The sequence below is a fragment of the Polistes fuscatus genome, unplaced genomic scaffold, assembly GCF_010416935.1.
Source record: "Polistes fuscatus isolate 324 unplaced genomic scaffold, CU_Pfus_HIC Scaffold3, whole genome shotgun sequence".
In the NCBI taxonomy this organism is placed as follows: Eukaryota; Metazoa; Arthropoda; class Insecta; order Hymenoptera; family Vespidae; genus Polistes; species Polistes fuscatus.
Window position 1 is genome coordinate 3,401,106 of NW_025113107.1, and position 12,771 is coordinate 3,413,876.

Consider the following 12,771-nt stretch of genomic DNA (forward strand, 5'->3'; position numbering starts at 1 on the left):
AGATATAAAGAATGAAAGAAAAAATAAGGTTATACATACGATGCTCGTAAACAAAAATTATTAATGTACCCTGAATTAGCGATGATTTAGTATTATATACTATTATATATAATAGATAAAAATACTGTTGCAAAAGGTCTAATTGAAAATTTGCTCCGCGTACGCAGTTGACTGTAGATAAATATTTAAATTAATATTATATATATAAGTGTATGTTGATTGGAAATACATCAAAGTACTTTTCATGATTTTATTATTATCATTAATTATTCAAAAAAATTAATTTAAATTATTACTCGAATATATTGGTCAAAATTGAGACATCAAATTGCATATGCCGAGTAAATGTTCTATATATTATGTAAAAAGAAGTTGCCGTGTACAGTGATAGAGAGTAGTAGGAAAAGTAATAGTGTTTTTTTGAAAGACGAAGATTGAAGCAGCGTACACATTAAAGTACTAGTCTATCTTTATGCAAGAGATTTCTCAAACACAGTGCAATGATTATTGCAACTTTGGAGGAAGACTAAAATTATTTGTCAACAGATAATTATTATTATTATTATTATTGTTATTATTATGATAATAAAATGCTGATAGTTACATGGCAGGTTCTGGCTTGGCTTATTACTGAATTTATTAGAAATTTTCATTTAAAAAAAGCAAGAAAGAGAAAGATTGAAAAGAAACAAAAAAAGAAAAAAGAGAAGAAGCTCGCAATTATTAGGAGAGATTAATTTTCTCAATTTTTAAGTTATATTTTGTATTATTTTTCTTATGCTTTATAAATTTAAATTCAGTATCTGGATGATAACGAACTTCGTCAATAAAATTAGTTCGATTAAATTTCATAAATTATTTTTTGTTATTACTGTTTATTATTATTGTCAATGTTTACGTAAAGAACAAAATATTTTGTCAAAGAACTTTGTCTTGTATTATTAGCTGCAGATTTTCTGTGACTGTCGAATACGATCTTCCTGTTCGTTAATGCTTATACGTATATTTCTTTTTGGTCTCTTTTTAAATATTAATTCAATTATATATACACAGATACATATACATATATACATAATTTATCTCTCTTTTGTAAACTACTCGCGTTTTTATGTATATTAAAATACGAGATAGTTTTATCGTAATTTATGAAACACCTAGGTACGTTTTACTTTTTTTTTAGCATTTTATCGATCACTTTTTATATTTTAGGATCTATTCGAATATCGTTTAAATAGGCAATTCAGTACTATTTAGTATAAAAAGAAAAGAAAAGAAAGAAATAAAATAACAGAAATAAGTTGAATTGTATATTTCGTATGATTTATGATGATTTGTACAGAAAGAAATGCGAGCGAGAGAACGAACGAAAGAGAGAGAGAGAGAGAGAGAGAGAGAGCGAGAGAGAGCGAGAGCGAGAGAGAGAGAGAGAGAGAGAGAAAACTTTATTAAATGTCGTATATAACTTAATTACATAATTAATAATTCATGATCAATATGAGTCCAAGATTATTTTGATATATTATATTTTTCCTCCTTTATGTTCTTTTTACCTCCTCGTACATCAATGTGACTATCATTGTTCGAAATACTTCGTTTAACGTTTATGTAAATGTCCTTCATGTAGTTGTAAGAATTTCAAGGCACGTACTGAAATAACCTATATTCTATATTCGGCGAAATTAATTAATTAACATTAAATATTTATACATACATATATAGTAAAATTCCAGAAAATATCTCCAGTAGGTTTAGCACAATAATTATGTATCACCCACCCTGTTTTGATTTTCTTGAACCCTTTCGTTACGGTGTGCTTTTGCGCGAATATCATTCCATATAAATTCGTTCATATTAAAATATCTTTGCAATGTATACGACCTCTATATAGGTCGTTAGTAACGAAAGGGTTAGTACAATAATTATCGTTAGAACAAAGTTAAATTTTATCATTTAGAGATTAACGAGATAAATTAAATTGAAAATTAAAGAGAAATGTTCCCATATGTATTAACATTTAATAATGCTAATATTTGAGGTAATCTAATATTATTTAAATTTATCTCATCGATCTAATCTTTTTTATCTCATATTGATAGGAATTGTTAACTTTATTACAATTTTTATCAAGTATACCCTATAAAGATTGAAATGAAATTCATTAAGTTTTTCCTGATCATATAAAAAAAATTCCAATTAATAAATGAATGTATCTAGAAAAAAATGAATGAGAAGTGTCAAGAGGTTTATCTTTGCCAAGTTTAATTTTAGATACAATTGTGTGACATCTGTTAAATGACTCTTATCCTTATAAATAATGTAACTTTTTAATTAAATATTTTTCAGTTTTATATGTCGATACTTCACAGACGTCTAAGAAACAAAGGAAAAGTGAACAACTAAAACCCCATTGAAAGATTTCATTTGAAATTAATTTTCTTTCAATGTTTTTGCATCAAACATATCTCTTGTAGCGATTATGTGTATCGAATGTTCGTCGAGAATGATTTTGAGAACAAGAATATCTTCGAAATTTCTTCAATCGGTAGATAGATAAATAAATACATAAATAAATAAATAAATCGAGAAATTTCTGTAAAGCGTACAGTAAAATATTGTAATACATGAAAAGCATACTATATTTGATTGATTATCGATTATCGCGTAACGTTTTGAACACGTAGTCCTATTGAAACACGAGTTCGATCATCGCATGTAATATGTTATTAATTTGTCGACGAATATGTAGTTGTATTATTAGGATCAATGAATGTAAAAAAAGAAGATCGCAGGTCGATCGTTAGATGATAATAGTGTACAACTACTACTATACTACTACTACTACTGCTAATCCTTTAACTAACTTTAAAGAGTCACGTTTTTAAAGACTGAAGAATGTAAATTGAAGAATATGTGAAACAAAACCTTCATTTTTAATTTATTAAAAAAAAGAAACAAAAACAAAATCGCGAAGACGAAAGAAACAAGAATTGCATGGTGAAATTAATAGAAATAGATAAATGTACGATTATGTGTGCCGATCGATGAATATTGAAATTTCATTTTAGGAACACAAATTGCAACGATTCTATGAATAAATATATTTTAACAATTTTTTTTTTGAGATAAAAGATAAAAAAAATTAGAGGACAAGAAAGTATCATTAAACGTTTCCCTCGTAAAAATTAAAATGCGATGAAAGTTGGAATGAGTAATTCTAATATATTAACCCTTTCGCTACGGGCGGGTTCTCTGCCGCGGTACTTCCGCTGAACGGAGCACGGATACGCGACGCGACCGTCAGCGGAGTACCGCGGCGGAGAACCCAAGCTGCTCGAATGTTTTCGAACAAAAAACTTTTTCTCCAAAGGGTATTTGTAAATAAAGCGTATTCCAGGGTATTTATAACGTCTTAAAATGCGCTCTTTAATTTACATTGGCATTGGCATTAATACATTGCAATTACAGTGGCATCTTATGGAGGGCCACTATAGTGGCCCGTAGTACCTCAGTGGCATCTTATGGAAAGCCACTATAGTGGTCCGTAGTACCTCAGTGGCATCTTATGGAAGGCCTTCATAGTAGCTAAGGCCCGTAGTAGCGAAAGGGTTAAATAAATAAGATAACAGGGCAATGTCTAAACCTACTGGTAATTAAATGTAACAGGACAATATTCTATGTATTATTCCGCACATTATAGCGATCGTAGATAAAATTTAGTCTAACGATTAACGAATATTCAAACACCGAGATGAATCTTCCGACATTCGATCGTTTTGTCACCATCGCCGTCGCCGTCGTCGTTGCCGTCGCAGTCGCCATATTGGTACTCACGTGTATATTTTCACGTGTATATATTACGTGTCATATATTTATTAATACTACGCGTATATACCAATGATCGTTTTTGCTTGTACTATTTATGCAACAAAAAACAAGTTGATAAGATAACACAAAATAAACATGTGTTTAAGATATATGAGATAAATATATATATTGGCACAAAGTAAGAATAAAAAAAAGAAGAAAAAGAAAAAAACACAAACATCGTTTCTTTGATACTACAATCAATCAATAAAAAAAAATTTTTGATTAATTTAACCTTTTCGTTAGGGTACGCTTTGACGCGAGTATCGTTCAATTCTTATATGGAGTTTTGTCGTTTGTATGGGACTTTGCATAAATGGCCAGTATATGGGTCGCTAGTAACGACAAGGTTAAAAAAGTCGAATTGGCTCGAAATAATCATTGGCAATGAATAGAATGCATTAAACAATGAAATAGTTATATATTAGAAGTTTATGTATGTATATAAACATACGCCTCTGTAAATGTAATTAAAATATATATAAAAATCGTTGCGCGGCAACAATTAAATGCAATGTATTTAGTGATATAATGCAAAAAAGGGAAAAGAATGAAAAAGGAAAAAAGAAAATATATCTATAAGAAATTTTGCGTCGTCGGTTAATTCATTAAAAAATAAGAAAAAAAAACAAAAACATTGTCAATACATTCCATTGTTTTTCCAATACTAATATACGTAATTACATGTATATTTACTTTGTTTAGCAAAGGTCAATGACACCCTTTTTGAGAATTTAGAATCGAGTTTTTGCATCGATGATAAAGTGCAATGATGAGCCAACAATGCCTTCACGTTGTACAAATGTCCATGAAAGAAAGAGAGAAAGAGAAACAGAGAGAATGAGACGGAATTATTTGAGAATTATTATAGAGTCGTCTGAAGGTTGTTCGCCAATGTAGCATAGCAAACAAATCAAATGGACCCATAGAAAAGAAATACGGTAGTGATATGTTAATCATAGAAGTTATCAAAAAGAAAAAATGCTAGAAAGAAAGAGAAGAAAGGAAATGAACGAGAAAGAAATATGAAGAAAGCTTGTAAGTAGTCGAAAAAAAATTAAAAAACAAAATTATATTGACAAAGTGTTGAGATAGTAATCGAAAAATATCCTTTTAGAGATTCATCGAAATGAAAAAAAAAGTGAATTATAGCGAATATATAAATTCCTATATACAAAAAAATTGCCCTTTGGAATAAAATAAATAATTCGGATCTTGTGTGTGTGTATGTATATGTTTGGTTTCCTTTGTAGATCATTCTTTCGAAGGATTTATGATTCGTAAAATCATAGATAGATAGAAGTTATATATATATATAGATCGTTCAATATGGTAAAATATAATGCGTTGCTCAAATTGGGAATAAATTGTATAAGCAAATATGGTCGATGTCAGAGAATAGGGTTGGTTAAATTAGAAAAAGAGAAAGAGAGAGTTGAATTTTCTAAGTTTTGCGTTAGATGTGCTGTTCTATTATTACTATCATTGTACGGTACTATTAGATTTTTTTCTCTTAATTTTTGAATAAATAGATGCGAGTGTATAATGTACAATGTACAACAAGAAGAATACATTCCAAAAGCTTTACACGTATACAAGAGACATTACTAAAAGGGTACTAATATGATTTATGACAATTAAAATCCTCATTGAAAAATGCATAGAGTATAATAAACCGTTAGTTCTTGTTTTTGTAGACTATGAAAAAGCTTTTGACACAATAAACCACCATAATATGCTTAGTGCCCTCGCTGATTGCAGAATCGACCATCGCTACATCGACATCATTAAACAATTATACAAGAACGCAAATGCTGCCATTAGATTTCATGAAGATACTCCTAGCTTCTAGGAGAGCGATATCTCCGCTCTTGTAGGCTGAGGCAGAAACAGCCACCCCTCGGCTGCTCGTTTAATGACTTCGTCCGCTTAATTCAGGAGATACTTCTCCACGTGTGATCACTTAAGACAGAAGTCGAGTCGGGGCAACAAAAAAGGTAAAAACTTATTGAACTTCTACCACGGAGTTAGAAGACTAAAGTTCACCGCACAGACATCATTCATTAGGCCGGAGATAGTCTCTAACTGCGTTTGAAAGCAGTTAAATTTTGTTGGTGTGCCAAAATTGTTGTAGAGCTTTTCTTTGCCCAGCAGTCTCATTTCTTCACGTTGGGTGGTGAAGCAGGTAGGATAGACTCGCTTCGACTTTCTCTCCCCACGGATATGGAAGGAGGCACATTTGCTTGCGTTGAAAGAGAGTCCAACTGACCTCGTTACATCACTTACCTTTTGCAACAGCGTCCTCATATCCTCAGGCGTGCCCGCTATCAGGACTACGTCATTCGCATAAATAAGGTTGTTAATTTTACGGTTAAGTAGTCTATACCTCTCAAGGGCGCTCAGCAAGCGAATATCGTTTTCGAAGGTGAGGTTAAAGACAATCGAACTTAACGGTCAGCCCTATTTTATACATGAGAAGATGGGGACGGGCTTCGTGAGACTGTCAGTCGTCTTTATGCGGGTGGCGACTTAACTATTAGGGGGACCGGAAAGTAATGTCGTTTTCTTACGCTAAATACAAACACATACATTTTTAACGAGTCTTTATTTTTAATCAATGATGTATTCCCCATCATTGTCAATAACCTTTTGCCATCTAGTGAGTAAATTTTCAATCCCTGATCGATAAAAATTAATTGGTTTTTCGGCAAAATATCTAGAGATGGCATTTTGGATATCATCCAAATTTGCAAATGTTTTGCCACTTAAAAAGTGTTGCAGCGCTCGGAATAAGTGGAAATCCGATGGTGCAACATCGGGCGAATATGGTGGATGAGGCAGCACCTCCCACCCCAATTCATTAATTTTTTCTAGAGTTCGCCTTGCGCAGTGCGGTCTTGCATTGTCATGTTGGAGAATGACGCCTTTTCGGTTGACAATCGCTGGCCACTTTTCAATTAAAGATTGATTGACTCGCTGCAATTGTTCGCTGTAGAGGTCTGCAGTAACAGTTTGTCCAGGTTTCAGTAATTCAAAATGAACAATGCCGCGAATACTCCACCAAACACACAAAAGCGCTTTTTTGGGGTGTAAACCTGGCTTAGCAGTACTCCGAGGGATTTCATTTGGAGAGAGCCACTGCCTTTTGCGTTTTGGGTTATCATACAGGACCCATTTCTCATCTCCTGTGATCAAGCGATCAAAAAACGCTTCTGTGTTGTGTCGTTGAAGCAATAAGTTGCATGTGATTGATCGGTTAGCCTTATTCTGTTCGGACAGATTATGCGGGACCCAAACACCTGCTCTGCTTACTTTCCCAATCTGCTTCAAATGTTCTTGGATGGTCGACCAAGGTTGGTTGAGACTGTTTGACAATTCCTCGATCGTCTGACACGGATTTGCTTCCACTTCCGCCCTTAACACGTCGTTGTCTAACGCTGATGGTCTTCCTGATCGATACGAGTCGGAAAGATCAAAATTACCCGATTTGAACTTGGAAAACCACCTTTGGCATTTACGAATGTCCAGTGCATTTGGATAAACATCGCAAATGTTTTTGGTAGCAACTGTTGCGTTATTTCCCTTGCGAAACTCAAAGAGCATGCAATGCCGGATGTGTACCTCTTCTGGTATTTGGCTGGCCATTTTACCCAAAATTACAAAAAAAAATTGTAATTCAATTGTCTATAAGTAAAGAAATCACTATAACCTCACAATGTCTTTGGTACGCCTCTGAACCAAACAATGAGCTGACAAATGACAATCAAGTATTGGCATGCGCAGAAACGACATTACTTTCCGGTCCCCCTATTATATAGATTTTTAATTAGGCTAGAAATTTTATCAGAAACTTGTTAACGGCGGAAGACGTTAAAGATAGCCGTGTAGAGGACAGAACCAAACGCATTGATTAGATCCAACCACGCGACTACTATCTCTATTCCCTTTTTTTAGAAGCAGTGTTCAGTGTTTTCTGGACCAAGGAAGATACGTAAATTATTTAATCTCCCTCACTTCTTGCTTACTGCTTTAGATAAACAAAAAATCTATTTACTTATATTGACATTGATATAATGTTCTTTTTAATAAGTAATGCCTTATTGATTTTCATTTGATAAGGAAGTAATGTGTATATAAATGAATGAATGTTTTTCATTGAAAAGACAAAGATGAAAAAAAACATCATTAATATGATGAAAGAAGTAGGATAGAACTATAGTAGTTCCTACTTTAATCTAACAATGCAAGTCATTTAAATATTTACCATGAAAATACTCAAAGGTAGTAAGAAGAGAAAGGCTTGTAATAAAAATTAGTTTCCCTCGTAACTTCCAGCAGAGAGTAACTTGCAAATAAGAAAAAGAAACTAAAATATTTGTATTGAAATTAAAAGTTGTATTTATAAAAATAACGTCAATAAAACCTCTCAAATGTTTCAATCGAGAGAGCTTCAACGTTCCGTTATGCCATTGATCATCGCAAATTCGATTGTTTGCACTGGTTTATTAGAATATTTTGGTGATCGACTGATTCAAACAATTGGTTTTATTTATATCGTTTATTCTTTGGCTTGCTACGGTACTTTATTTTTTGCACTTCAGGGTGTAATTGATACTTTTGTAGCCATTCAAGCAACGGAAGTGGCAGCAAAAACGACGAAATTTTTGTTTACTTACAATGCCCTTATCTATGTAATTGCAATTTTCGCAGATTTAGCGAGAAAAAAGGTAGAATTTCTTAGATTAATTATATATTTTGATTATGCTGCTATTAGAGTGGTTGTATTATTGAGTGATATATTATATTGATAGAAAATATTCGTAAATAGTTTAATTAAATGATGAAATTCGTTTTCTAGAGGATCAAATTATTTATAAAACACTTGGAAACTTGTACACGAGAGATTTATGAATTAAACGTATTGAGAAATCATTATTCTCTTTTTCTGTATCAGTTCATCGCAGGCATAATTTTCATTTTTATAGTATCAGGCTTAGTCGTCGTCGATAATTTTTGGTTTTCTAAGACAAAATGTAACTACAATTTAGTATTACAGTTCTGGTATTTAGACAATTATCCTCTCATTGTAACAATAATCATCGACTTTACTTTTATCTTTTGGATTAGGCAAGTGAATAATTTTATTTTTCACAAGAGAAATCAATATTTACTTAAATATAATGAGTGTTTTTAAGTAGGTATATAAAGATGAAATTTAATCAATTGAATGGAATACTTCATAAACAGCAACTATCGATTCTCCACAACATAAAAAAGTGCTTCGAATGAAAGATAACTGGGAAGATGATTTTTTGTTATCTGCTATTTATCGATCGTATAAAACGTATGAGAACTTTATAAAATTGAAGAGAATTAAGTAAGTCACTGATATAATTGGTCCGAAAATATTAATTATTTTTAATTATTTTTTTTTATTCTTTTCATAAAAGACAAATCCATTTGGAATTAATCAAATGTGCCCAAAATATAAACGAAGCTTATGGATTACAAATCTTTATGTCTATGTCTTCATCTGTCGTGTTTATTACTTTATTAGCATATAATTTATATGCTATTATGATCGCAAAATATTATGACGATTGGGTAAAAGAAATCTATGCGCATTTATATTGGATATTCTATTTTATCTTCAAGATTTTGGCAATAAACAATATATGCCATGCAACGACAATAGAAGTATGTTCTTTTTAACTTTTTGTATAGTATTTTATTTAACCATACATCAAATATTTACCAAATGTATAATTCCGCGAAGTTTGTTGTAAAGTAATTAAAAGTAATATTGATTTTTCTTGCTTTTCTATATGCCATGAACACTGGAGACATTCTTTGTGAATTATACGAACCTTCAACTAACAAGAAATTTCGCGATGAAGTAAGAAATAATTTGTGTTTAGTTTTTATATTATAATATTTATTGTCGACTCTTCTATAACACGATTAATTTTTATTGTGTCATAAGGAAACAGCGTTGTAAATAACTCAAAATGAGAGTAAGTAAATTAATTTTTATCGTGTTATATGAAAACTGACATGAGTCTAAGATTATCGTGTTATAAAAAGTTGTCACATTATGAATTAATATAATATAATATTGTGTTATTAGAAGGATGACTGTATATTCATTTTATAATAATTGTTTCTTTTAGATTCGTGATTTTAAGTTTCAACTAATCCAAAACCGTTTGACGTTTAATGCTTGTGGATTTTACGATCTGGATCATACATTTATATACAGCGTAAGTTCAAAATACGAGTATTCAAACTAATTTTATTTTGTACTTTATAAAAATTTTATTTATGCATTGCTATGTATGTCTTAGGCGATTGGTTCGATTACTACCTATCTAGTTATTCTTATTCAAGTAGGAGATAATCCTAAAATATTCTATAACAATATCAACAATAGTTCAACACCGAAGATGTAACTAATAAAATAGTACGTTTTTCATTCAATAAGTAACAAATAATACTTCACGTAATGATTAATATTTTAAATAGTGTAAATTTCTATTTATATCAGATATTTTTTGCGTCAATAAAAAGAAAAGAAAATTAAGAGAAAAGTAGAAAAAATAACATTTATCTAATAAATAACTTCTTATAATTTCTAAGTTATATAGAATATCTAGGTTTCGTTTCGGTAGTAGAGTCTTTACCAGGGATTGGTTTTAAGGAATGCAAGGTTTCTTTTTAGCGATGCAGTAAGAGATATTGATTGATGAGATAAAGTACAACGTGATTTAATTAGAAAATAAAGCAAAGCTTCTACTAAGCAAACTAACTAAGCAAAGCTTCTTTGTTCATAAATGAAAGAGCGGTGAAAAACTTTTCTCAAGTTGACATCGAATTGGGTAAGAAATTGACCGAAGGTTTGCGCAACGCTGGAGTACCAATAAATTTATCTGAAAAATCTGCTCGTCTATAAGGATTCAAGATTCTTTTTTATCGAGAAAAATATATTTGGCACAAATTTTTTATTCGCACTAATATAATTGTAACGTTAAATTTTAATTATGTACTTATTAAATATGTATCATTCACAGAGCACATAAATATATTCTTATTTTTTTGGAAACATGTGTTTCATATACATATACATTAGTACTAATTTGTCGTGCGTTGCTTATGGCAATCAAAAGTTAAGAAAAAAGACGACTTTTTGTGTTTATTGCAAAAAACGAACTAAAGAAAACTTTTTACCATGACTGTACGAGATTTGGAATTTCATTTATAATAGAAAGGTCGTTCTTTTTACAGCAGGAAATGCATGGCTGTAAATCATAAAAATGCCTAAATCTCGATCATCTTTGTCCGTCATTTTAAAAAAAATAAGGTAGAGGTACCCAAAAAAAGAAGTTAAAATCTCTATCCTAGAAAAAGTCTATCCCAGATCCATAAATTCGAGCTCTCGGGAAAAATGAATCAAGCTAAAATACATCTTCCCATACCAATTATTATCGAAGAGAATGACTCTCTTTTAATAATACAACCTGTTGCGTCGGGAGATGAATATAGAAGAAAATAAAGAAAGAAAGAGAAAAAGATGAAAAAAGAAAAATTAGAATAAAAAATATACTTAGAAAAAGCAAAAGTTAAAATACAAAAATACATTAAGAATGGTATTCTAGTTCATATTCGAGAAAATCGTATGTAAATTTTATTCTTACTAAACTCTAATACTAAACATAAGTAAAAAGCACGAGAAAAGAAACGAAATGTAAAAAAAAGTACAATTATTAATTGCATAATTAATTAGATGAATTTCACCGATGAGACAAGTAGATCCATCTTGAACTAATACAATGTACAATAGAATATACAGTATTCATGAATTATTCAAAAAAAAAACGATACACCTCGCGTGAATCTAATAATGTAATAAAGTTAAAATAAAGTTAAAAATCATAAAGACAAAAAAGGTAAGAGAAATTATTGTGATGTTTAACGAACTTTAATTAAGTTTAATATCTAAGAAAACGCAAATCTAAATAGTTATGACTCTATTAACTAACAAAAAACTTGTGCATCTTTTGAACGATTCAAGCATGAGTTTGACGTTACAAGGAGATGGAATGGTCTATCATCTCCAATTACAACTACAAATTAATGACGAGCAAATAAATAATACGATAAAATATAAAATAGGACTAAAGAGCTATTTTCGACAAGTTCGAACTTGCTGTTGAACCTTTGAAAATAGCTCAATAATCTATGTAGTTGCCCTTTTCAGCTACATTTAAGTGGGGCATTAGCTTCTTCGGCATAAGCCTCTTCGGCATAAACCTCTTCGGCATAATGCCTCTTCTTTCTTCATATCCTAAACGCTGCTGTGAGGCTTTGTCTAAGCGCACTTTACAATGCATTTTCTAAACAAGCGCAGCCTAAACAAATCCACAAATCGTACTAACTAAAAAATACTAGTATATACTAGTATATATGCATACTAGTAATATACGAGTATATCAAATCAAAGATATAATCTTAAATTTATCGATTAGATGGATTATTCACTTTCTACACATGCGCAACGTTCGGAAAGTCATATAAACAACATTTAATAGAAGTACTTTCATAGAGGACAACGTCTCATTTCAACGGTGGACTTCGAAGGGGACGGTACATAGATCATATATTCCGATCTTTTAGACAACAATAGACATTCCTATCGATTATTTACCAAATATTTTAATATTCTAATGCAATCTCTTTATATTTCAGATTGTTTAAACGCATATATATCAATGAAATATTGTATACTTATTAACTTTGAATATTACTTTGAATATTAAATTATTTCGATCTGATATTTTATTAGATGAAAATTTTACTATCAGATAAAAAAAATATTTACTAGTCAATCGATTAATAACGCAAAGTGAAATC

General features: G+C 30.9%; 2 protein-coding genes across 2 annotated transcripts in view; one reads left to right on the forward strand and one right to left on the reverse strand.

The window, feature by feature from the left end:
• Positions 1 to 6,474: 6,474 nt before the first annotated feature.
• LOC122519253 (histone-lysine N-methyltransferase SETMAR-like) lies at positions 6,475 to 7,509 on the reverse strand. Its single transcript, XM_043638596.1, has one exon. It carries the CDS (start codon positions 7,507 to 7,509, stop codon positions 6,475 to 6,477), a length of 1,035 nt encoding a protein of 344 aa, XP_043494531.1.
• Positions 7,510 to 7,579: 70 nt separating this feature from the next.
• LOC122519255 (zinc metalloproteinase nas-4-like) overlaps positions 7,580 to 12,771 on the forward strand; it is a 16,017-nt gene continuing 10,825 nt past the window's right edge. Inside the window, exon 1 of the mRNA XM_043638597.1 lies at positions 7,580 to 7,588. Coding sequence (XP_043494532.1) covers positions 7,580 to 7,588 — 9 coding nt within the window. The remainder of the gene's footprint in view (positions 7,589 to 12,771) is intronic.

Excerpts from the sequence above, each read along its gene's own strand:
- LOC122519253 (XM_043638596.1), bottom strand. The coding sequence starts at position 7,509 with ATGGCCAGCCAAATACCAGAAGAGGTACACATCCGGCATTGCATGCTC.